General features: G+C 40.3%; 1 protein-coding gene across 2 annotated transcripts in view; it reads left to right on the top strand.

The window, feature by feature from the left end:
- adam12b (ADAM metallopeptidase domain 12b) overlaps positions 1–27,534 on the top strand; it is a 103,946-nt gene that overhangs the window by 22,579 nt on the left and 53,833 nt on the right. For both annotated transcript variants that reach the window (XM_085296598.1, XM_085296597.1), the window contains exons 4-11: positions 13,701–13,779; positions 16,477–16,553; positions 17,196–17,379; positions 18,109–18,174; positions 18,942–19,013; positions 19,422–19,591; positions 20,070–20,154; positions 23,995–24,143. In XM_085296598.1, the coding sequence (XP_085152724.1) occupies positions 13,701–13,779; positions 16,477–16,553; positions 17,196–17,379; positions 18,109–18,174; positions 18,942–19,013; positions 19,422–19,591; positions 20,070–20,154; positions 23,995–24,143 (882 nt within the window). The remainder of the gene's footprint in view (positions 1–13,700; positions 13,780–16,476; positions 16,554–17,195; positions 17,380–18,108; positions 18,175–18,941; positions 19,014–19,421; positions 19,592–20,069; positions 20,155–23,994; positions 24,144–27,534) is intronic.

The raw sequence follows: 27,534 nt of genomic DNA, 5'->3' as shown, positions 1-27,534 counted from the left end.
ACTTTGTTTTCATAGGGATTAAACACGGTGGAACATTGTATTTTATTTTGTTCAGCGGCATTGGAAGGTTATTTTTGTTGCCTTTCGACAGAGCCAGGATATCTGTTTTCTCTTGTTTCATGCAGGTCAACTGCAGTAACAATGGGTCCCTTTTCCTGCTGCTTGGTCAGCCAGAAAAACAAAATACTTTGGCAGTCGGGTCTATACATTGACGAGTATCCCGAAACACGCATCCAGTTTGTTTGAGTATTGATCCGATTGTGAATTCTACCTCTAACATTGCATTTGTAGTTTTTGTTAAGCTTGGAGCGCATAGTAATCACATTTTGCCTCCTGCCATCTTTAATTAGTTAGCTGAACAGTTTGTGGATAATGCAGATCGTCCTTGGGGACAGTTGCCCAAATCTTGAATGACACTATGAAAAGGAGAGAGAGGGAGGGTAATTTTAGGTGTTGCTTTTTTTTCTTCTTTTTTTTTTGAACACTGGGTCAAAGCCAAGCTCGCTCAAAGACGCTCACATTCGACACTTTTTTCCTCTACTTAGAAATAGTTAGAAATCTGAGGTTAGTACTGAGCCAAGACATCAAATCATCCAATTTGATGTCATCCAACAATTATCCAATCACATGACAGCGACAGTGCATTTAGGCATGTAGGCATAGACCTACTAAAGTTCAAACCGAGCATCAGAATGGAAAAAGAAGGTGATTTGTGACATGGTGCTGTGCTGGTCAGGGCGGTCTGAGTATTTCAGAAACTGCTGATGTACTGGGATTTTCCCACACAACCATCTCTAGGTTTACATATAGTGGTCAGGGACGAACTGACAGGAAGGCAGTAGTAACTCATTACAGCCAAGGTAAACATAAGAACGTCTCTGAATGCACAAGTGAGAAACCTTGAAGCAGAATGTCTACAGGAGCAGCAGACGACAGTGTGTGCAAGAAACTGAGGCTACAGCAGCAGGGGACTGCATCAAGTGCCACTCCTGTCAGCTAAGAACAGGAAACTGCAAAAGCATTGGCTCACCAAAATGAAAAAATAGAAGATTGGAAAAATGTTGCTTTATTTCACATTCGGTTGGTAGGATCAGAATTTGGCGTAAATAACACAGAAGCATGAATCCATTTTGCCTTGTATCAACAGTTCAGGCTAGTGATGGTGGTGTAATGGTGTGGGTGACATTTTCTTGGCACACTTTAAACCCCTCCGTACCAACTGAATTACCACAGCCTACCTGAGTATTTTTGGTGACCATGTTCATTAGTTTAAGAGCACAGTGTACCTGTCTTCTGATAGCTTCTTACAGAAGGATAGCACACCATGCCACAAAACTCAGATGATCTCAAATTGGTTTCTTCAGCATGACAATGCATTCACTGTAGTCAGATGGCCCCCAGAGCCACCAGATCGTAATCCAATAGTACACCTTCAGGATGTGTTGGAACAGGAGAGTCAAATCATGGATGTGCAGCTGACATATCTGTGCTGTGTCATGTTATTCTTTCAAAATGGAACAAAATCTCTGAGGAAGGTTTCCAGTACCTTGTTAAATTTGTGTGATTAATAATTAACTGTGCGTAAAGAAAATCACATAGTTCCCACTGTAGACACATATTTTGCAGCTTGCACTTGTTGAATAGAGCACTTATCTTACAATTTGACTGCCTAAAACTGTTGCTGGACTGAAACAGATGAAGTCTGGTATGTTGGTGAATAATTTGAAAATGTGTTCCAGGTATTGTTGTGATTGGGCTTTCGCTGAAAAAGTTTAATGCACTAATGCAGTCTATCAGCACATGGTATCATCTATTTGCTCCTGCTGCAGACCTATTTTTAGGTGTCTGCAGCAGCAGAGAGGATGCTGAGGTTGTTGTCATAGCACTTAACTAATATGGTCGTGTTGGTCTCTCTCTCTTTGTATTGTAATTTCTCATTTATGTAAGGGGATATAGTGGAACCTTAAACATACCATACAGAAAATAGAGAATGGTCACCTGTCAACGGAGCTAGTTAGGAGAACACTTAGCATCCTGTGAATGTAAGCAATTCACTATTTAGTTTCCAGGCGCTTTGCAGAGAGTAAGAGGCTCCTAATGAGACCAAAGGGGTGATGCATTTGCAGCCTTGTTCGCAAACCTTTTTTGTTTTAAATTACGCTCTGTGATATACTCAGTAGGGCATCAGTGGAATGAACTGTTGCCTCGGTGTCGGTGAGCGGAAAATCTATTATCTGTGTTGGAGTTTTTGATATGTGGAGTGGGGCTACAGATGTTGATGCATAATATCCACATTTATCCTGGGCATCATTTATCTGCATCAGCAGGAAATATGTCCTGGAGAGTGTGCTATATGAGCGATTACATTACCTCACTGTACATCAATAGATTGCTCAAGATAATGAAATGCATGTGCGATTTGTACATTATCATGCACATTCATATATTTGTCTACGGCAGGATACAGCCATTAGTGTACAGTTTGTCATCGGATTTCAGTTTCTAGGCCAGGGACTCAACCTGCAGAGTATATCATAATAACGTTTCACACACAACCTTTCAAAACCCTTAGCCATAAAAGCCTGGTGTAAAGGCTTTAATGAGAAATCTTTTTCAAAGCAGACATTGCTTTGTGCATGATTCACATCCTATGCCATATCTCAGCAAGGAATAGAGAATGGGTCAATTGTAGGAGACCCATGAGAAATAAGGACTGAGACAGAACAGCTCAGCAGCTGTTTTACAATCTCATGGGTGTTTATCTGATATGCTTATTGCCAGCAATAAGACTCAGAACGCCATCAGTCACTGCAGGTAATATAAGATATGGAATATAGAGTTGTTGTTTTTTAATTCCTGATGCTGCTTCAGCACTAGGCGTGCAGCAGTTTAAGCGGGTATTGTCATTAACGTTGCAGATCCATTCAGTTTAATGTCTTCCTTTCTAAAATGTGTATACACTAGTGTATACAATACAAATTTCTAAGTGTAGAATTTATGCATTTCAAAACTATTGTGTTTTATTTGGTTAAATGTAGATTCTTAGTAATGATTCTTAAAATGTGTTTATATCTTATAATAACTAGACTAGAGTCTCATTTTTTTTTGGTTAAAACACAAATTGTTGTTGTTGTTAACAATAAAAAAAACTACATGCAAGCAAATAATCTGATTCATTTCAATATTCATTTTAAGATGTATTTTTCTTGTAGTAAAACTTTTCGGTTTACTGAAAATCATTTTCTTACAAACATTGTTATTAAAAGTAAGCTTTGCATGTCTGTGTGTGTGTGTGTGTGTGTGTGTGTGTGTGTGTGTGTGCTGTTTGTTTTCAGAAGCATGTACTGCAGCCTCTCTTCTGAATTGGGAATAGCAGAAATTAATCACTGACACGTCTTAATCGTATTGCAAATAAGAAGCTGAGTTTGTGAGATAAGCACTTTTTATGCGCATGTTGTTACTGTTTAGAGAATAATCCAAAACTGCTATGGTTTTATTTTCTTTTTTTTTTAAGTAAGTGAACACAGAAACACGTATGAGGAACATACTCAGTCATAATGCTGCAGGTGTCTGTCCATTAGTGTGACTGTGTGCATCTCAGAGTTGAGCCATGTTACAGCAGGCTTAGTTTAAGTTACCAGAGGGCTCCTTAAAAGATGAAGTTGACACATGTAGATTGATAGAAACGGGTCTTTGCTGGCCACCTTGTTAGGTAAAACACTTTAATTGTCACATGGCAGCAACTTAATGTTACTTGTCATAGTTGTCGGTGTCAGGTGGGCTGGTCTGAGTATTTCAGAAACTGCTGATGTACTGAGAAAATATCCAGTTAGTAGCAGTTGACTGGGAAAAAAATACGTTGTTGCAATGCTACAGTAACTCAACTAATTGGTATAACCAACCAACCAAGGTATGCAGAAGAGCATCTTTGAATCCACAACATAAGGAGCCTTGAATCAAATGGACATTAGTAGCAGAAGACCACAGTGGGCGCAGGAAAGTGAGATTATGCTACATACAAAAGATTGGAAGGATATTGCTTGATCTGATGAGTCTTGATTTCTGCTTTGACATTCGGATGGTAGAATCAGAACTTGGAATAAACAGGATGGAAGCATGGATCCATCCTGCCTGATATCAAGTTTATTGGTATATTACTGCTGCACATGTCTGTCCCTTTATGGCCGTGTTCTGATGGTTGCTTCCAGTAGTCAGAAAGCTCAAATCAGCTGTTTTCTTGAACACGTCTCTGAGTTCAATGTATTGTTGCTGTCCAATAAAGCACCTTTTTGATGTGGTGAAACAGGAAGTTCACATCAATGACGTGCAGCTGAAACATCTGCAGCAGCTTTGTGATGCTATCAAATCAATACAGGCCAAAATCGCTGAGGAGTGTTTCCAGCACCTTATTGAATCTGTGTCACAAAGGATTAGGGCAGGTCTGAAGGCAGAAGAGGATCTAACCCAGTACTATCACAGTGTACCTAACACAGTGTTCAGTGAGTGGATAGCTTTTAAATTTCGTTTGACTCTCCAAGCTCTTTGGGGAGTTTAATTCTCAAACATTTCATGCTGGCGAGCCTTTTTAAATACTGATCAAATTTAGAAAATTTAATTTAATGAAATAATGAATGGAAGTAAAATATTTATGTTTACAGTTGGGCTGAATGAATTTTTGTGTAATGCTGAACACTCTGCCCTGTTTATCTTAGCAATGTGTTCCCAAATCTCTGCAATTAATTTAGCCTCTTTAATGTGACAGTTTCATATAAATACCGAAGATGATGGCCAAAGACTTAATAAACAGTGCTTAATCTTTTAAGCTTATTACTACTTTACATTTATTTTTTAGTGATATAAGATCAGTGATATTTTTTAAATCCTTTTACCGTCCTTGCTTGGGTTTTTTTGTAGCGACAGCTACTTTTATGGCGTCTGTGCCCTGTGGTCAGTGAGTGATGAATCGTGGTGCATTAAATATATTTAAAACGCAGGCATGCTCCAGACTGCTCTCGCTTTCTGTACTCTAGGTATCAGTGAACCACTGAAACTCAGAAAAGGAGATGTGATTAAGTTAAAAGCACTTCATTGTTTTACCACCCGTAGCCCATACAATAATTGGCGTCTCCTGCTCAATACCCAGCAACCATGACGCCTTATGTTACCCTGCATCAGCGTCAGTGACAGACCGTTCACCCCGATCCTTATGTTAAACTGATACATCCGTGCCAAGTGAAAGTTACCAACTCCACCATGTTTGCAGGGTAATGGGCTGGAGAATGAAAGATTGCATGCTATTATCTTATTGGAGAATCAGTATAGGATCTGTGGAAGTGTAAAGAGTGGGTTTAATGACGTGAGACGTTTTTTAAGAGGAGGGGAAGAATGCCTCATGCAGTCTGGGACTGGAGAGATGATGGTCTGGGACATGTGTAGTCAGTGGACCATGTTATAATAAAGTAGTTGCCTAATGCACCACACGTGCCCCTTGCAGCTTATAGTTTAAAGTTTTCTTCCTCTCAACTTTTAGATTTAAGAAAGGAGGAAAAGTGCCAGATGTGATGGATGAATGTGATTGTGGGAGAGCAGGAGCTGATGATGATATGCACCAGTTATTTCTTCTTCTTTTTTTTTACGAAAGAAATGGCTGAAGAAGACAGAAATCAAAGGGAGGGGAAAAATGAAAGACATCTTTAATGTCTTTTCTGCTCAGCTCTTAATTGCAAATTTCCCCTGAAGGCAAAAAAAGTATGGCTGAACAATGAGGCTGCCCAGGGGAACCACCATAGATTAATTGGACAGATAGGAAGCCTCTGACATTAACATTTATGCATTTGTTTACTCTTTTTCAATGAATAATAATAGGCCACCTCCCTTGAAGATCCCTACTCTCTCATTAGTTCCAGTTTGTAGTTTGTTATGGATGGGAATATTGAAGCAGTAAACGAAGAGTTCATCGCCGTTCTGGGCAGGAATACAAAAAGTATTTCCAGAGAGAGTTCAGAACATTTTATTTTCACAACTTTTAATGGAGATTGTGAGCTTCTGTACATGTACATCAATTATCTATATTATTAGCTTCACTATCCAGAGGGAATGTTGAAGAAGGCTTTTTGGTGTTTTGTTGGGACAAATGCTAAAGACACAATTTACAAATTGAGATTTTGAGTCATCAGTTATCAGATATTCAGACATTTTTTATTTACATTTTTTGATGTTATTTAGGGTTTTTTTTCTACTATCCCTCATCTATTTGAATGATAATGCTCACATAAAGTTTCGTAAGATATATTTGACACATTTCTGCTTTCACTGTTTTACTCCCTGCTCTCTTTTCTTATAGAAAATGGCACACACTAACTATAGAAAGCTGAAGTAAGTACACCAGCTCTTTCCCAACCAACCTACTGGTCTTTTTTGGACTTGGAGAAGTCTGTGTCTCTTGAGGTGTCCTTTGGGTGGTGCTTCAGTAGTATGGGTCCATTGTTATGGAGCTCTTCAGGGAAAAATAGCTTGGCATTGTTGGCAATAAGTCAGAGCCCTTCCCACTGAGTGTACCACTCCAGGGTTTCCTTTCTTCACCGTTTCTTTTCACATCCTTTATGGACAGAATTTTCTAGGTGCAGCCAAGAGGCGGAGGGTGTCTGTGGTCTCAGCATCTTGTCTTTCCTTTTCCAGATGATGTAGTTTTGTCGGCTTCATTGACAGATGGTCTCCAGCTTGTATTCTGGGTTCTCAGTTAGAAAAGGGTGGAGAGTTCTCTCTGGGTTGGGAGTGACTTGCTGCACTAAGTAGAAGAGTTTGGGTATTTTGGGGTGTGCACTAATGTAGATGCTGTACAAGTCCATCCAGTGGTCAATCTACATTTCTACACTCAACTATTGCCACAGAGTGTGAGTAGTGACTTAAACTAGGGCAACTGAACTTGCTCAGGAGGCTGTCTGGGATTTCTCTTAGAGATAGAGAGAGAAACAAAGTCATTCAGGAGGAGCTTAGATTAGAGCTGCCATTCCTCAACACTGAAAGGAGCCAATTGGGGGGATATGACTAGCATACGTTCTGGATGAGGTGTTTCAGGCAACTGGGGTATGATCCCAGTATAGACCCATGATACGCCGGAGAGATTATATTGCTCTGCTGGCAAGAGCTGGCTGTGGAGCGGGAGGTCTGAGCATTTCTGCCTAGACTGATACCCCCCGAATCATAGACCTGGATAAGCAGGAAAAATAAAAGCAGAATGAAAAATAGTAGAATGAAAATAACATTATAAAGTTATTACTTTTTTTCCCCTAAATGCACAAAACACTTCAAATCCTCTGGTCACAAGGATGTTAAGAATGGATTTTTAACATATAATCTCTATATGCTCTTCCACTGAAAGCATATTTTGCTAACATCTTACGATATAAAGTGTTTATGGCTCGCTTCACATTGGTGGCACAGATCTTGCCTCCAGCATTTTGAGTTTGTGCCATCATCATCTTGTGCCCAGAAATAATCTGTACTCCTTTGTTAGGGTTATAAAGAATTCATGAGCTCCTTTAGCCGCACATTTCACAAGCAGTCTAATGTTTAGCTGCGTGAACTCGGTGCATTAATTACAACAAACAGCCTCAGTGGCGCGATATGTAGAGAAGATGCAAACACCAGAGGCTAATATTGCATAAGATGGACAGGTCGGGCCTGCACTTTAGCAGCAAACCATAGCCAGAGAGAAGTTAGAGGACTGCCCTGAAATTGTGCACAGGGCTCACTCTTGCTGTGCTGTAGATGAGCACTTTTCCCCTCACACTGATTTGAAAATGTATTCCCCCTTTAATGGGAGCAGGGAGAGTATGACATCATGCTCTTTGTACAGTTATGAGGAAAAATATGTTTAGTGTGGGAATTATTTTTTGGTATTAAAAATTCCGAACGTGTGGGCCAGCAGCAGTGAAACAGTTCATTCTTTAACAGCCCTGCTGTGCCTGTTAGCTCTGGTGCTTGGCGTTATGTTCACAAGCGAGGAAAAATAATAACAGTGATATCGCTTCAGCAGAAATTGCAATGTTTCCCACCCAAACTGAAGTGTGCTTTCATTAGAAATATCAAAAGGTTTGGGGTTTGACACCGTAGCCGTTTTAATCCTTGTTTTGCACCTGCAGCCTTTCATTTTTATCCAAATTCTGTTATCATTTCATAAGACTCCGTAGCAGTAAAAAAATGCAATGCCAAGGAAAAAAGAAGAAAAAAGCAATGGGTGGTTAAAAAGAAGAAATATCCGGAAGCATGAAAGATAAGGTTACCCTTCATCAGGCTATAAAAGAAAATAAAACCCTTTAGAGTTGAAAAGGACATGCTGGGTTTCAGAGGGAGAAGCTTATTCAGAATGAAGAAAGTGACTCCATTATCACTGAGTGCTTAAAAACCTCACCTGCTGCACAGTAATACGATCACCTTTCACTCATGCTTTAAAGTGATCAGGAGTATGGATATCTGCATGAATTTGTGTGATCAGAGACATCTTTTTTTTTTTAAAGAGCCTCTCCATTTCCCATCAGTCACCAACCCCCCAGACTTCTCTTATTCCCCAAGGAAACAGATAAGACAGCTTTACCATTATTTACTCTTATTCGTGTCTGATATTCCTCATTTATGCAGCCTACAATCCTCGTTTTCTCGGGTAACAACTCAAACAGTCGGGAAAGAAACTGTATGGCAATTGAAGTGTCATGTTCAGGAAAAAGTTTCTTAGAGTTTATTATGAGATATTTCTGTTTTTTTTACCTGTGATTTCTGTTATTTTTAGAGCGTGTGAGAGCAAGAGTGGCAACCTTTACTAACTGTGCCCCTGCCATGATTCATCACCCTCCTCTGCTTTCAAGCACAGGGAATAATGTTTTTCCCTCTGCGGTTTACTTTACTGATGTGATGACTTCAGTTGCCTTAGGCGCCACTTTGAGCACACAATGCCATGAAGCCTGAGGTGAGGGACACAGACAGACAGGCAGGGCTGTCTGAACCATCTTGGCAACGGAGAAGGATGAAAGAGTATTCAGATATGAAAAATCAACTTTGCTTGTAAGTTGTGGACACGGCCACTCGGAGATTTAATCATTTGTATGTGCAGGGGCACTTTAGGAAAAAGTGTCATCATGCGGACCTCTGAGGACTCGCTGCAGGATTTTTTTAATAGTCAAGCAGCTGCTCCCTCTGTGACTTCTTCCTAAGCAAAGAGAGATCTTGACTCATTAAGGAGCTATCTTTGCTTTGGTCAGTCAATATTTAAATAGGCCTGCCCCATCAGCCAGCATGTTTGATATTCATCCAGTGCCTGCTGGAGCATATATAATGGAAAATCTTAGTCTGCTCATCCATGAATGTGACTCTTTAGTTTCGCTTATGGTGGTACTGTAAGTGTTACTATGAGACCCAATCCTTTGCCCGGCTGGTAAGAGTCTCAACGTATGCTGGTTGGATCTTTTTAGTTTAATAACTTTAAGAAATATAAGGTAGTTTGTCATGAAAGTCTGTATGGATATTGATCCATATAAATGACCTCTTGGCATCAAAATATCCTAACAGCTGCTTGTTGAATTGGCACAAAGTTTGGCACGGATATTTATTTTTCCCTGGTGATGAATCCTTATAAATTAGATTAGATTGGGGTGACTCGGACTCAGGATTTAGAGTCTTTGTCTGTTTGATTTAGTCATCTGCTAATCGGAAGGTTGGTGCTTCAATCCCTGGCTCTTCCAAGGAAAGGACAAGATGCTGAACCCCATCAGGGTGTGAGTGTGTGAATGTTAGGTTAGGAAAAATCACTTTTATGAATGTGTGTGTGAATGGATGAATGAGGCATGAAGTAAGAAAGTGCTAGAAATACACTATATAAGTACCAGTTCATTAGATTAGCTTCCATTGTGATCTGCAATTAAAGAAGAAAATATTTGACCTACAGTAGCAGCACCTGTAAAGTTAGCAAACATTATCACAATAACACTGGAAACACACAAACTAAGATTATTATACAGCTCTAAAATGCTGCACAAATGTTGCCCACACATTATCTTAGGTCATTTTTATTTCAGTGCGAAATGTCTCAACAGCTATTACATGGCTCGCATCAATTTCTGAACAGACAGTCCTCTTCCCCAAAGTTGAATATGTAATAAGTTTGGCATTTTTCCGAATCATCAGATGCTATCATCAGATGTCATTTTAAATTTCTCCGTACCCCCCAACGTTAATGATATCCTCACCCACATTTTGACCCGACACCTTAAATTTCAGTGAGACAACAAAGATGAAAGTAATGCAGAAATGGACACGATGACTCTTTTATGAAGCCAGTAAAGAAGATTAAAGGAAGGCTTTTCTTTAATTATGTAGTTCAGGGAATTTTTTTGTTTGTTTGCTTCCCTCACTCCTCCCACCCTCACCACTGTTTCTCCCTAGTTTTCTCTGGTTTTGCTGGCTTGTACACTCCGGTGCACTCACAGCCACAGCCACGGCCAAGCCTTAGCTGAAGGCACACTGAGCTGTATGTAAATCAATTTGGAACGCAGCCGTATGTGGAAATAGAATTAGACTTGTCAGCCACACCTCTTTAGTTCCTCTCTCGTCTTCATCTGCCTCTGTTTCTGTAGTAGTCTGCTCTTTTTGGAGTTTAGCATATGCTACCATAAGTAGCAGCTATAGGAAGGCTTAGGGGTTAGGCTTGTGGGGGAGAGGGGATTAAAAGAAATCACTGAAGTTAGCACTCTTCAAAGGAAGTAGAGAGGCTGCAAGAAGAGCCACATTGCTCTCAAATGGTTCCATGCTCAAGGGGATTTGTGTAATGGTGAATTATTACATGAGACACAGTCACATGTATGTAAATGAGTTTCTGCACTTGCACAGAACGTCGTACTGGCTGGATCAAGAGAGAAAGATGTTATTATAAACATCGATCTGTGTAAACAGCGAGTGATGCATTTAGTTTTCGGTTCATCGATCACACCGTTGTAGCGACTCTTTGTCTGTTTGATTTGATTTGTTCTTTTTAAATAAAACTCATCAAAATACTTGCTCAATTCAGAGACAACAATAGTTCTATCTCCTGTAATTTCAGATATGGCAGAAAATAACATCTGCCAGTTTGTTTTATGCCTCTAAAATGAAGAAGGGTCCTCTGTGGTCTGCCGTAATGAGTGCTGTCCTTGTCTGTATTGTCCCTGCATTGTGCTAGTCCTATCTCTTCCAGCCTCAGTTGTTGTGTAAGATATAGTGTAGCGTTCCACTTATGCCAGCAGATGGAATGGAAACACAAAAGTGCTGTATGTTCATCAGAGACGTCGCGGGACGTCAGATTTCGAAGGCCAGATCGGCTATTTCAGCAACACAATGAGCGTTCTTGCAAACATATGTGGGAGTCTTGATTTAGATTTACTGGAAGGTCCTTTCCAAATAGTGAATCATGCTCCTAATTATATTTAAACATCACACGCATGAGCAGCACTCTAGCCTCAAAAGGCAGCTGTGGAAAGCTATTCATCTGGCTTTTTAGAGACAATCAATAATTCATGCAGTTATTTCAGAAAAGTTAAATTAAATCTAAGGAGGCGCATGTAAGATGGGAGATTATTCTTTAAGACAAATATTATTTTCTGCCTCCCAGGGGTGCTGTTAAACAGCCCGTCATTTATCACAATTAACCTGGGCGGCCATTAGTGGGCTGTTAATTAGATACTACACTGTGTCTAATGAATCGCAACACACAGTTAGGACCACAGAATCTGTGGTTATTGATTTAAACAATTACAGGAATGAAAATGAAAAAGAAAATGTGTTTTTCTTTGTGGAGGTGTAATATAGTGGCGTAGACACAGAGTCATCCCGCAGAGCATAAAACATCCTGCAACTTATTCATCAGTAACAGCTACGGAATAAATTATCAATCCTCACAGTATGCCGTCATTTTTCTCATGTGGAATAAGGACAAGTAAAAGATGTATTTATTTTCCACATGATTCAAAAATGTCAACACTTTGTCTTTTGCAGCATAATCATGGAAAATTGATTGACGACAGAGGTGGGCTGTTGGCGCCAGTAAAAATTGCTTAATTATATGGAAGTGTACACTTTCTTCCTTAGGTAGCTGTGTTTTAGTTACAAACATGAGTATTCTGCGTACTGGGTCAGATACACGACACAACATTAGAGCGCTGCGACAGTGAGAATCAGAAGCATGAAACGGTCTTCAGCAGTGTAAGATACACAGATACGCACCAACTGAGCTGCAAGATAACCAGTGAGGAAATTCTCTGCAAACGCACAGTAAACATTCATGGCCTCATAAACTCTGTGTACTCTTGCCAACAAGTTGATTACAGGGAGATTCCATCATGTAAATCCTGCAGCTTTTCCGCAGCGTGTGTCTCAGTCCCAGCAGCCACACTGCCCCCAACATGTCCCAAAAAAATACAGCACGAGAGCATTTGCTTGGAATTACCGCTCACGTGACACAAATCCCATCTTTACGGCAAACTGAGCCGTTTCGTTTCCTATAATTGTGCTGTGGCTGTTTCCGAGCGCCACTGTTAAACGTTCACTATTAAGATACATATTTTGGGCTTTTCCGAGAAGCATGCAGCATCCTCTGATGTGTCATCAAATTTTTATGAGACGTACCGGGCTCTTCAAAGTGATTACTGGCCGCTCGGCTTATCAGATTTGGTTTAGAGCTTGCTAATGGCGTGATAAGGCACATTAAAGCGATAATAAGTATTTAATGAAGTTTAAATGTGGTCAGGCTCGGGGCACAGAGAATTGATCTTCCTATAAACGGGTGATAAAATAATTAACTGTAAATATCCAGATAAGACATTAAATGGACCTGAAGAACGGAAGAAAAAAACCCACTATTGGCTTAATGCCTCACCGTTGCCACTCGTCTCATCTAATTCTGGTTTGTGGTACATGCGATTTGCGTGAGCTGGCACAGCACTGTGGGGTATGTGTGTGATCTAGTTTTTAAGTCTCCTCTGTTACTTTTTTGCCATATAATCACCTTTAGGATAATACACGTCAGACTTGCAAAACGTATTGTTTGTTTTCTGGGTATTTCCACCTCCCTCTCTTCTTCTAATGCACTCTAACACACACACATCCTGAGATCATCCTGCCTGATGTCAATCTGAGTATACAGCTGCAAAAAATGGGTGTTCCTGCTGCTCCTTTGCCAATGCTCAGGGTGGGTCTCTCCATGTCCATCTGTTCATGGCCTGTAGAGGAAAGCACACCCACTCTCTCTCTCTCTCTCTCTCTCTCTCTCTCACACACACACACACACACACACACACACACACACACACACACACACACACACACACACACACACACACACACAAGTGACACACAGTTGAAAAGATATGCACAGATACACACTCACGCATGCTGAGAAATGACATCAGCATTTGGTTCAACTTGTTCATGCTGAATGCCAGGGGATTCAAGGACACTTATGAATCACATAATAAATTTACAGAAAATCAAGTCTCTCCCCGCCTCGAACTGCTAAGTGTTTCATCCACATCATCCCCCAAATCCTTACAAGCAATCTACATATAAAGTCAACTGAGGGTCAAGTCCTCTCGGTAGTCTGAAAACAAAGTCTTCTTTTTTCTAATCGATGAGTAAATAAATGGGTTTTTTATGCTCTTGTCATGTTCTCTTCTTAGGGGTCTTTTTGCCAGCCATTACACCGAGACACATTACCGGGAGGATGGAAGTGCAGTCACCGGTGCTCACAACTTCACGGTAGGGCAGCGTTGGAGTGCTTTTGACATTTATGGTCAAGTTGATGTTCAGCGATGCTGCACAGTCACGTTGTAAAAAGTGACCCTTTAAAAACTCACAAAGACAGACGAGTTTTTTCTTTTTCCAGAGAATCAGCTTTACTCATTTAAAATCAAATCTAGGACAGAAATGAGTTTTGTTGTCGTTTTTTTTTGTTTTTTTTTTAATTGCTTCCATGTGGTCGAGTTTGTATTTGAAAGCCTCCCACTGTTGGTGAACACACTCTATCCCGTGGCCTACTTGATGATAAGCTGTGTTTCATGCTGGTAGTTTTTCAGCCAACATTGCCATCAGGATTTTATTATGGAATCCCCTTTTAGCAGATGGTTTATTCTTGACTGCTTGTTTTATGCTGTGTTCATGCTAGCTGTGCGAGGCGAAGTGCTCGCTAGTCTTTGGAAACAGAGAAAGTACTTCTCAAGGCTTTTTAGTGTGACACATGGATGGTTGAAATCAGTTTATGTGGCTCAGGAAAAAAATAGCACAACTGATCCTTTATAAAAAAGCTGTTTTATTTTGTTTTTAACATAGTTCACAGCCTCTTGCCCTTTTTGCTGCCTAGTTGGATCGTGGACACTGGGGACACTTTTTAGCCAGTTTCCCCACAGTTTAAATTTTTATCATTTAATCCTTCATTGGTGGATGTAAGAAGAATTCTAACAGACTGGAGACCTTCAGTACCTGCTGAACAAGTGTTACCCGATTCAGTGGCAATGAATGTGCTGTACTGAACCTGCATTTCTATATATTTTTCATATGCAAATGATTTAAAAACATTTGCTACTCTTCTAGCATGCAAGCCCACACCTAAACCTGACCTGACCTCTAATTTAGGATGTAAATTGACTCCTTAAGCAGCTTAGCAGTGGGTCATTATTTCATGCTGCTTAACAAAACATTATTCAGTTCTTGTCTGTCTTTGGTTAGAATACCTAACTCAATTTGGAACAATGCAGTGCATGTCAGCTAACAACTTTAAGGGAATGAATAACTTAGATACCAAGAGGTTGACTGTGATTTACAGTCATGTGAAAAAGAAAGTTTTCACAGGGATTTATGTAGCACTGTGAATAAATAAGTACACCAATGATTCAAAGGCTTGTAGAACCAGCAATAACTCTTCTTTACAGTCTTGCTTCAGTTCATTGAGGTTCGTGGGTATTGGTTTATGCACAGCACACTTAAGGTCCTGCCCCAGCATTTCAGGTCCGGTTGAGGTCTGCACATTGACCATTGCAACGCATTGATTCTTTTCTTTTTCAGACATTCTGTTGTAGCTTTGCTGCACTGCTTGGGATCACTGCCCTGTTGCATGACCCACTTTCAAAGCTTTAGCTGTCAGACAAATGGCCTCACGTTTAACTCTAGAACACTTTGGTATACAGAGGAATTCATGCTAAACTCAGCGACTGCAAAGCGCACAGGTCATGTGGCTGGAAAGAAAACGCTCAAATCATCACCCATCCACCATTGTTTGCCAGCTGCTATGGGGTGTTTGTGTTGATACGCCGTGTTTGGTTTTCACCAAACACCGTAAGAAAACATCTCCACTTTGGTTTCAGGTGTCCAAAGGATGTTATTCCATGTTTTTAACCTCTAAATGCCCAGTGTATTATATTTAATGCATCAGTTTTTAGATATCTGCATCATCAGTGTCATTGTTTTCCCCAAAAACTTAAATAAATGACATAATACGGTTTTAAGGAATAAGTTGCCAAAAAAATCCTGAATATATGAAATATGATACAAATTAAAGCTTAAGGTGAAAACTTTGTTTTTCATATGACCGTATTATCTGTTCTGTATTTTCATTTGAGTATTTAGTCACTCAACATTTAGCTGCTGTAAAAACGTCAGAGACACAGAGACAGTCACTAACTGTACCTGATGTTATCCTTTGTAAAAGGTGAACCTTGCTAGGTCAAACACAGCCTGAGCACAGAGCCTTTATAGCTGTTCTATTTTTATCCTTAATCTAATGATTCTCAAATCCATTACCAGTTCATTACCTTGTAGTGAACTTGTTAAATGGGAGTTTCTTCACTTCATCTTTTTGTAAAAATCCCACCCCAGATTTCTTCTTACTGGAGTTCAGTACAGGGAATGAGAAATGGTCAGTGTAGTGGGGAATGACAGTTGATTTAAAAGGGCTTGAGTGCTACTAGACAGTAAATGGAGGTCTGTATTCCCTCTTAATGAGAGTCATTTCCTCTGTTCTCCTTGTGGTCAGACAACAGCGTTTTCACTGTTTCTGAGGAGCCTTAAATGTCCCCATTTCCTTCCACTAGAGCAGTCTGATGGATTAACGAAAGGCGAACAATTACCATGTTACTGTCACCTCCCATGCGTGCCAATTTTTTCTGCTTTCTCTTCAACTTTATAAGTTGCATTAATTTTAAATGGCCTGTTTTTATAGAGAGGGAGTGGAGAGCATGCTAATTTAAATGAACACGAGTTGGGACAGCATCAGCCTAGTCCCAGTGTCTTTTGTACTGTATTGCTCTTTTGAAGTCAGGTAAGAGCGTCAGTACAGCGAGAGGAATGTGACAAGCTGCTTTCTTCTTCTGCTTTTTTTAGCATGACACATTTTATATCACACTTTGTTTCTTTAAAAGTGTTTCTTATTTCCAACATGTAACAAAAAAAACTCTCTTTTAGAATCACTGCTACTACCACGGGGAAGTGCAGGCGCATCCCAGCTCTGACGTTACCCTCAGTGCCTGCTCAGGCCTTCGGTAAGAATCTCAGGCATCATTTTGCATTCAAGCAGCATCACTACACTGCCCTTTAAGTGCTATTTGCCACTCCAATGTTTATATTTATTTAAGTCACTCAGCACAGCAGCCCATCTCTCTTAAGCCCTTAAGCGTGCTGTCAGTGAGTTGGTGTGACTCGTAGGAATTGGTGAAATGTCACACCTCATTGTCTTTACTCACGGTGGGATCCAGTAAATGTCTGGACTCATTTGGGCAGTAATTATAATCTTGCTGTTGCTACAAAATGAACCACAATCCAAAGTTGTATTTAAACTGAAGTATTAGGCATGCACATTTTCATCTGTTCTGCTTAATCCAACAGCAAGGAAGCATTTTGGGAACAGAAAATGTTAAGTTTCCCCATAAGGACCACTTAGATTTGTTTGGTTATTAATGTGTGGTATATATTTCTGATCTGACATTAAAAGATGTGAGTCTTTAAAAAAAATGTCTTTTTCTCAAACAAAACAACATCTGGTTTTAGTAAAAGTGGGATTGCAGGAAAAGAGCCGCCCCAGTTATGTATTCCATTAGAGAGAGCCCATTTAATCAAACTCTGCATTTGAGAGACTGGTCATGCTTTGAGGTTTTGTTTTCCGACTTATCCTGTTGTCTCCGCAGAGGCTTCATCGCACTTGAAAACAAGACATTTATCATCGAGCCTGTGTCTGGCGATGACACCGGAGTTCACTTCATTTACCGAGTGGAAGAGCTCAGACTGACCCCCGGAACATGCGGCCACAGCTTCAACACGTCCTCAGTTGAAAACCACATTGAAAGCCCCTTCAAGTCCTTCCACACAAGGGTGAGATTATTACTGGGTTTTTCTTTTTTATCACAGTGTCACTGGATAAAGCGACTAAGGGCTACATTATTGGTTTGCAGTTTTTCACCATTAAGCGAGTCTGAAGGTTAGGCCGATCATTGAACTGATCAAAGATAAATGGGCGTTTGACCAAGATGAGTATATTGGCAAGCATTCTTGTCTGGATGAGTTCCCTCAGGGTGTTGCCTTGGGTTTGACACTCATTTTATCAGCGTTGGGAGCACAGAGTCAAGAGCTCATGCAGAAGGTTTGGCCAGTGCTTTGCATTGAGCAGGTGCAGCATCCATCTGCCCCTATTTCCAAGCATTAAGAACTCTGTCTGACTTAGGGAGTGAAACTTGCCTATATACAGTACTTAATTAGATAGATTATCTCATCTTTGTTTGTTTTTTTTAAAGGAAATATTTCTGAATATCAGCTGGGACAAAGCCTGATTTGCAGTGTTTTAGCCTGCAGGCTAAAACCAGATACCAGAATAGATACCAGGTTATATCTTTATATTTAGTGAACAGACGTTTAAGTGTTATCTTCTCATCTATCTCTTGGCAAGAATGTAAATAAAATACCTTTTTTTAGCTGTTGCAGTTTTTAAAGGTTCATCTTAAGTCTTTTAAGTAGAAGCGGTAAGAAATGACAGAAATGGTGTCTTGATCTTCTACGCATTTCCTAATAACTGTCGAACTTTTCCCATCTTTGTTTTTATCACAGCATAAAAGGCATGCTCAGAAGACAACCAAATATGTCGAGCTGATCATTGTTGCAGACAACAGAGAGGTAATGCACCTACTTGCCTCTCTTCGCAAATGCAGTTTTTGACCAGCAGAGACGACACACTGAAAGCCCACAATCCTTTTGTGGTATAAGCATGAGCTGTAGTAACTATGGAATAGATCCCACTGGAGCTGCAGAGAGGGATGAGTGTGCAACAAGCAGTGTGGTCTCTTTTCTGACAGGAAGTTCTTTTTTCAATTTCCCAGCAGAGCAGACAGGAAACGGGGAAAAACCATGCGGATAGTGAATAGTCTCCCATAAGCACTGAAGAGCTATTTGTGGGGCTTCCTCTTGACAGCCCTCTGCTAATGCCACTGACCTGAATGGGAGGAAAGGAAATGAAAGGAAGGATAAGGGATCAAGTATGTTGTTAGGCTTAGATATACAGTCCAGCATCGGTGCAGTTGGATGCACAGAAGGGTAAAACTGGAAGGTCTGACTTGAGCTGCAATTTGGATCCAAAGCTTTGCAAGCTGTCGTATCTGCCAGCATACCTGCTCCCTGTGGCCATGCCATTCGCCTCTCTAACACTAGGAGATTTTTCTAGATCCAGATGGTCACAGCTTGACAACCTGCCCAACACGCAGAAAAATGTAGTGCCAGTGAATATTTCAACTCATTCATACAAATCACTGCTTTTCTGTGTCCTTTGTTGTGGTTTGAGGATTTTTTTCTATGTTCTGGAAATGACGGTCTCTTATGTCCTCATGAAACACTCACAATTTGCGAGTGTAATTTCTTCCACTGATTACATGCATTTTTGTTTTCAGTTTCAGAAACAAGGAAAGGACTTGGAGAAGGTGAAGCAGAGACTGGTAGAGATAGCCAATTATGTGGACAAGGTAAAACATCCTCCACCCCTTTGCACAGGAGGGATAAATCACCTTTTTAAAATAGAAATATTTTTGGCAGCAGAGATTAATGGCACGTCTGCGTGATATATTAATTTCCTACTAAAGCAGCTGACTTTAGTCTGCCTAACACCACTGCCTGAGCTGTGTCTCTATAGCTTACATGCTGCGTAGGCAGATAGATTTACTTTAAGGAAATGGCAAAGACATGATCTTATACTGTCAGAAAAATAAGGCAACGTGTGATTGATTAGGCTTGCTAGGATGAAAAGAATCATACATCAATTAATTGAGTGAACAAAGGTAAAACCCCAGTAAACAGTCTCACTTATGTAACAGTCTTATGGGCATTTGTGTTTTCTCCATGCTTTTCCATTCTTATTAAAATCTTCTGTGCAGTTCTACAGGGCCCTGAACATCCGGGTGGCCCTTGTGGGTCTGGAGGTGTGGAGCGACTCTGATAAATGTCCCATCACCCAAGATCCCTTCACCACCCTGCACGAGTTCTTAGACTGGAGGAAAGTCAAACTGCTTCCCCAGAAACCTCACGACAATGCTCAACTTATAAGGTGGACATCTAAATTATTAAATGTAATCAGTCCAATATTTGCACCTAGACTGCATGATGTAGGGGTGAGACCACATACATCCACCAGGGAATGGACCCAAACAGAAATCAGGATTGAGATTTTCATCTGAATCCTTTCATTTTCACATCAAGCTTATATTTCCCTGTTTTTACTATTTCCATTTGGTGGTTAAGAAGATATGATAGCCTACCTGGTTATGTTAGGGCATAAATTCCTGGATTGAAAATGTAATGCATTGAATTTGTTAGTAGAATTTAACAGTGCTGCTAACAAAAAGACAGACTGAAACAATGACATATTCTCCTGACAGGTGTGATATGATTAAACAATCATATCTGGCCTGATATTTGGAAAACTAATTGGTAAAATTGAAGTTTTTCACTTATACCATTACTATAAACATGTAACAGCAGTTTTCTCCTCTAAAAGTTCCGTCTCCTACTTCTCTCCTTGGCAGTGGGGTTTACTTCCAGGGCACCACCATTGGCATGGCACCCATTATGAGTATGTGCACTGCTGAGCAGTCTGGAGGTATTGTCATGGTGAGTGTAAAATCTTCCTACTACTCCCAGCATGCCTCCACCCTCCCTTTCCTCTGCGTAGCCTGATTGTATCAGTGTTGACATTGTTCAGATTCACTAGGCTAACACAATCCAGCCCCGATTTACACAGAAAAGGTGTTCATTGTTTGCTGGAAGGGCACTTGCAGACAAGCCTGCCAGGAAGTCTTGCTTTAAAACATGATGACATTTGTGTTGGCCCTCCCTTACATTAACATTACCACAAACATCAGCTTGCACATAACAATATGTAAAATGTGTACTCTTAGAAGGATTGCTCTGCAGGCACGCACACTGTTGCTATTTGAAGTCTAACAGTCGTGCAATCAATCTTTTGCGCTGCAACTCAAATGCCTCTTTCAGACCCACGTGTTAAACTGGCTTTCTGTCAAGGTCAGCATTCATCAAACAACAATCCGTCGTAAAATTCTTCTAAAGCTGGACAGGTACTGAAAGCTTTGGTGACCTGGTGTTTCGATCACAAATGGAAAGAAATTCAGTGATACCAGTGGCTAATTGTCATTTCAGCTACTGGAATGAAAGAGAGGACAGTTATCAATGAGGGAACATGAGTAAAGGTGGGCGGAAGGTTAAACTGATGCTGCTCTTTTATGTGGTAATTACTAGACGTTTTCAGTGTGACTCTCCAGTTTATCAGTGATGTGTGTGGAGCTTCTGTTTGCAATGACAAGCAGGGGTCACTCCTGAATGAGTCCAGTGCAGGCTGAAAGTTCACTTTCTATCTATATAGCATCAAATCACAACGGCATTTGCCACAAGGTGCTGTGAATCATTCTGTTAAAGAGAAACACTAACAATCAGGTGATCCACTATAAGCAACCATTAGGCGATGGTGGGAAGGAAAAACTCCCCTTTAACAGGAAGACGCCATCCATCAGAAGCAGACTCGGCGAGGGGCAGCCATCTGCTGTGACTGTTTGTGATGGGATAGAGAAAAAACAAAGGATAGCATAAAGAAACGGGACAAAATGCAAACTATGTGAGAGAAAAGAAAAAATTTAATGGCATTCTCACCTGGGGAATGAAAAGAGTCAAGTGGAGTCAACTCAATGCTCAGTGTATCATAGGAGGCCTAAGTCTATAGCAGCCCTAACTATATGCTTTATGCTGTCTCCTAAATCCAAACTGGGAGCTGTTTCCAGAGGAGAGGGGCCTGATAGCTACGTTTAAAACCTCCAGGAACCACGAGAAAGCCTGCAGTCTGACAGCAAGGTGCTCTATTGGGGTAATATGGTACTAAGAGGTATTTAAGATTGTTGATTGATTATTCAAGGCCTTGTATGTGGGGAGAAGGATTTTAAATTCATTTCCAGAGCTAACAGGGTGCCAATGAAGAGTTGCTAGTAGAATTGGTGGGGCACAGGATTAAATCAAAGGACCTCGACTTTCGAACAGAACCGCATTTACATTTTTATGTGATGAATTGATCTATCTGTGAGTGAATGTCAGCTCTTGCACAGCATGCATTTGAATCAAAAATCCATTTTTACCCACGACTGTGTCGCACCCCTGGTGCACTGAATTTCGACACGTAGTAAATTAGCCGCCTGTTAGGCTCCTCTGCCTTTTACAGCACTTGATATCCGCGCCAAATCACAAAGCGGTTATCATCCCAGTGCCATTATGCCTCATCCCAGATGTGTCCCCCATTAATGGAGATGTTTTCCTCTGGCCGTGGCCGTACTGAGGATTCTCCAGATGTTTGGTTTCCCCATCACTTACATACAGCAGATGGTCTGGACCAAGATTAAAGGGCCACGTAAGCAGTTAGGGGACAGTAAGAGGAGATGAACTGTTTCTCAAACCGTACGCTACAATGTATTAATCTTCCTCAGTGCAGCCTCACTTTTTTGTTTTAGCACAATGCTATGTTTTTTTTCTTCCTAAGTCTTTTTGTAAATGATTTTTATGTGGTACATTATTGTCGTCTGAGAGTTATTTTCACACCCATCATAGCATTTCTTGGTTGCAACCATCTCCACAAATTCTCACCATTACAACAGCAGCTCGTAGCAGCTTCAAAGTAATGGCTGTGGCTGTTGACTCTCATATTACACTTTTTTTGTGAGGGAGCACTCAGCTATGAATTACACGTACACACACACACACACACACACACACACACACACACACACGCGCGCACAGTGTAGATGCACTAACCCACTGGTAAACATGACAGTAGCAAAGGAAAGTTTTCCCATCCTTGCTGTGAAAAAGCAGGGTGCAGCTCCCCATGATGCTGATCTTTAATCACAGCAGGAAGTGGTTCATCTTGTCCTTAACATTGACATATGACCTTGTCCTCGAGGGAAGCATGACATTTTTCTCATATAAGCTGCATGGCAGAGAACTATGGTAAGATGCACAGTAGTAAATTGGCAGCCTTTCTTTCCTTCCTTCTTTTTCCCTGAGGTTTGCTTAATTACAAATTCTGAATCTTGCACATTAACACACAGACATTTCAAGGAATATTACAAAATTCATCAGTGGTGTTTTATCTGCTGTCACAGATATTTCTGTATTTTCTTTTAGTTTAAACATTTATCCTAACATTTCTTTCCCATTTCAAGCACTCCTCATGGCAGAAGTTGGATTAACCAATTTGCCTGCTCAATGCTCTGGTCTGCACAGCATATTGAGATACTGGAGGTTTGTGCGTAGGCTCATCGGCAGCCAGCAGTCACCTACATTACTTATCTCTGTGTAAACCTGCAGAGAGGTTAATGTATTGCTTGGCATTAGTGGCACTCATACATAGGCATGCAGTGAGGAATCTGTATTCAGAGTCACAGCTGGAAAAAAATGCATGATACAGTCGGTGATTTTTCTCTTATTTTTTCTACCTTTGGGCAGAGTCAGGCGAACTGTTTTCCCTTTGTTTTCCTTCTTTATGCAAAATAAAGCTTATGAGTTACTGTTGCTTATATCATGTGTACTATACATTCATGAGATTGATATCAGTGTTTTTTTCTTTTTCTAACAGAAAGAAAAATAATGGTAATATCAGTTTCATTTTTCAGATAACATTGTGAGAAATGTATGCTGCCCATTAGTCTGTGCATGAAAATGTGTCTGTTTTGCGCTGAATGAAAGGAGATTGTCAAAACCTGTTGGTGATTTTCTTTTCTTTTTTTTGTTACAGTTTGCGGAAAATGATGTATTTTATCTAACAGCAGAATTTTGGCAAAGTAATAACACATTTTGATTGTAGTCATTTGTCATTGTTTACTACCATTCCCGTTCACCTTGGCACACATGCTTTATACACTACACTGACTTAATATCTTGGTTACCCTCCAAATGCCCCCCATCTCTGTCTGGCTCTTCCCACCAAGTCTGTCTATAAAACTAGCAGAAAGTGAAACTTCCTCCTCTTTCGCGCGTGTCATTCTCCATCTCTGTCTCCCTTGTCTCGCTTATCAATGCAGCACCAAGTCACACAGAGATAGGTTTATAGGGACTTCCTGCAGAAGCTGTCTCCACTGGCAGCAGGTATGATTGGGTCTGCAGGGGTAGTGGAATGGCAGATGAATTCCGGCCTCCATGAGGAGAATGAGTAATAGGAGAAGGACAAAAGGAGCAAGGTGGACAGTTACTGTTTTTTGAAACTGCAGCTTAAAAACGGTCTTCTTTGACAACTCTCCTCTTTTCTTTGCTTTTTTTTGTGAGGGATAATTCACTTCAGTTCACTTTTTTGTTGTTTTTCTTCGCTTATAGCTTCCCTAAATAACTTCAGGCATAGTCAAACGCACAAAATTGTACACATTTACCATGTTGGATTCACTTTTTTGTCCATTATAGGATCACTCCGACAACCCGCTGGGTGCAGCCGTGACTTTAGCACATGAGCTGGGTCACAATTTTGGCATGAACCATGACACCCCAGAGCGCGGCTGCGGCTGCAGGATGACCGTTGATCGCGGAGGCTGCATCATGACCCCCTCCACAGGGTAAGATTTTTGCCACCTTTTTTATTTTAATTGGGTTTTTTTAATCCTCAGTTGTATTACAATGTTACACTTGCATTTAGATTGTAGCTTTAAGCTGATTTGTCCCGCCAAAATCCATATGACATGTTTTTTCCCCTGCACCTGCATTTATCCATCTAGACTGTTTTGCTTGAGAAGCCCAGTTATTCTACAGTTATTCACTGTAGGAATGTCTGCCTTCTCTTGAGTGTAATGGAAAGAGATAGTACTTGCCTTGTATTTCACCAAGTGCCAATAAAAATACTTTTAAACATCTCAGCAGCAATGTCTTTTTTTTTTCCAGAACTCATGACCTAGTTACTCAAAAAGCAAAAAAAATGAAAACTCGTGAGCAGTTTCATGTAGGAACTATTTTCTTTCTGTTGTCTACATACACCAACCTAAAGAAGTTTGGGGCTAGCTTACATCAGCGCTCGGCTGAGGGGGCGAGGAGTGAGGGTTAATGTTTACATCCTGTCACGCTTAAACTAGGAAGTGCCTTTCAACGTGAGGATATGGGCTCTTTCTTCTGCACAGTGATGTTTGGCGTATTGTTCAATAAAAGAGAAAACGGTTCCGACATGAAGCTCCTCACAGCAAAGTTTGTGTATTTTATTTTTTCGTAACCGAGTCATGATTTCTGGAAATAAGCCCTGCTGCTGAGGGTTTGTGTTGTGGGTTTTTTTTTCATGTATTTTTGGCACCACAACTTTGAATCCCATTTAGTTCAATAGTATCAAGAGAAGGCAGACATTTCCACAGCAGATATTCTCAAAGCTGGGCAACTGACACCAAAATAATCTAAATGGATAAATATTGTTAAAGGCCAGGGGGTAAAATATGTCAAACTGATTTGGGGTTTAACTGTCCACTTACAGTTTAAGTGCTCATTCTGTCGTGTTCTCTGACAAATTAGTTTTTGAAAACGTGGCTTTTAATTTGAAAAAACACAAATTTAGATAAACTTTTAAAATTGGGACTTGGGTTTTTGCTCTCTGTTGTGGCCACAGCTGGGATACAAGATCAAAATGTTTATCAGCCTAGCTTCCTTTGTACCTGAACCAATCACAAAGCATTCACTGCAGTACTTGCATTGGTGGGTTTGTTTTCATCTGTACATGATGCTCCATTGTTTATAAGTTGATGAATGAGAAAAGGTTTAAATCACATCCACAGAGAGACACACATGCACACACTTTGGCCTGAGACTAGAGCAGCTGCTCTAGCATTCTGCTCGTGTTGCCTGGGTCGCTGAGATAACAGAGCTGCTGCAAGAGATGGACTCTGTGACTGTTAGTAAACAGCGAGCAGATAAGGCGAACCCAGAGCTCAATACCAGATTTCACCCTTGGTCTGGTGCCAGTCTGGTTTGTCTGATGGTGAATCCCGCAAGCCACAGATGAATCGGCATGAATACACTGTGAAGAAGACAAAACCCTGAAATGCATCATAACTGTTATTATTCAAATATTCTTATAGAGTTTCCAAACTACAAACAAAGAAAAAAAACTAAAATAAACCCACATGCCGACAATAACCCAATCTGTTGCACACATTATCTCTGGGGGAGTTAAATCATACACACATGGGGCTGTGGATTTGTCCGTGGAGAATATTGCAGGAAAGGTTGCCAAGCCTTATAAAACATGTGCTGTTGAAGCTTAAAATTAGATTCAGATAAACTTTGAAATGCTTTTTTTACAGCACACAGAACAGGAATATTCTGCCCTCCCCCATTACCTCACACTGAAAGGGCATTAGGAAGGGATGGTTTAATATGGGTATAATCACAGCTAACAATTGCAGCAAAGGGCAGCATAAACACAAGAAAAGTCAAGAAATTGAATAAAGACTGCACGTGGATAAATGGATGACAACACAAAACAGAAAGATTAATTAAACACAGTTGTTTGCAGTTTGTCGTGTATTTGAAATGACAGGAGAAACGGGGGCTCTGAGTTTGAAGCAACAAGCACATTAGGATGAATTTTTGTCTAAATAATTTTACTGACACTTGTTTTGACCTTTTGTCATTAAAAACTAAGCCAAAAATTTTTTAAATAATTTCTAGGACTAAGCAGAGACAAGAAGAAACAAACTGCAGACAATAAAATCCATGAAATCTGATAACAGGCACACAAATAATGTAACTTGTATAATGTTTGCCAGAACTGTTCCCAGAAAACCTGAATGACCTCTTACCATATAAATTGAAAGACGGGAGAAGTTGTCAAAAACATTGCATTCGTGCAACCTCTGGCCTCATCCTGCTGTTTCGTGCTAGAACATCTATTAGAGCGAAACTTTTTAATGCAGTGCATGTCAGACCCCAGCATACTGACAACATCTTCTAGTGATGTCATGCCGAGAATTTCAGAAAATTACCATACCGCATTTTCTAAATAAATAAATAACTTAATTAAGCAAAACCCCACTTATCAGCACTGTTACATTAGTAGTTGAGAGTGATGATCAGTGACCTTTTACTCTGTTACCCGCTCCTCTGTTTGCCAACCATGTGGAATAAATGCACACGCCTTGATCCGCTGACATTTTGCATGCCGATTTTGTGTTGATACACTGACACAATGTATCAATATTTAGCTTTTAAAATAATAATGTAACAGTGGCACCCTATGAAGCACTGTGTCCATGAACACGTGTCAAAAAAATTAAGGGAACAGTTTATCACAGGATAACATAAAGCCAGTTAAACTGCAGGGACCTATTTCATCTGCTTTGGTGTAAGTCAGGGGTCGGCAACCTGCGGCTCTGGAGCCGCATGCGGCTCTTTAGTCCTTATACTGCGGCTCCGCGTGGTTTGGGAAAATAAATTTGAAGTATTTAGCTGAAGTGTATTTTATTTATGTTAGTTCTTTTTTAACTTGTAGTTCTAAATTGGAAGATTATTGTGATATTGAAATAAAAAAATAAAATTATATTCTATTAGTTTTTCATCTCTCAAAATAAGCGTCACACTCGCGGAAGCCAGTGTACCCGCCGAAACGCCGTGCATTTATCAAGACTTTCAACCATTACCAGAGGTGGGACCAAGTCATTGTTTTGCAAGTCTCAAGTAAGTCTCAAGTCTTTATCCTCAAGTCTCAAGTCAAGTCTCAAGTAATGTCAGGCAAGTCAGAGTCGAGTCTCAAGTCACTGGTGTAAAAGTCCGAGTCAAGTCACAAGTCTGAAACTTTGAATTTCAAGTCCTTTCGAGTCTTTAAAAAAAAAACGAAAAAATAATGTTGCAGTTATATGCTAAATGTAAATATTAGACCATGTAATTTTTTAATCTGTGTTTTTCTCAACACATGACAAAATAGTGAACTTAGAAAATATACACAAATTGTGAAATTGCACCTCTTTAAAATGC

The sequence above is a fragment of the Mchenga conophoros genome, linkage group LG13 (assembly GCF_057382185.1).
Source record: "Mchenga conophoros isolate Kocher_MC1m ecotype Shallow Benthic linkage group LG13, M_conophoros_male_GT1.1, whole genome shotgun sequence".
NCBI lineage: Eukaryota > Metazoa > Chordata > Actinopteri > Cichliformes > Cichlidae > Mchenga > Mchenga conophoros.
Note: the sequence above shows the minus strand (reverse complement) of the source record. Positions and strands in the feature narration are given on the sequence as shown.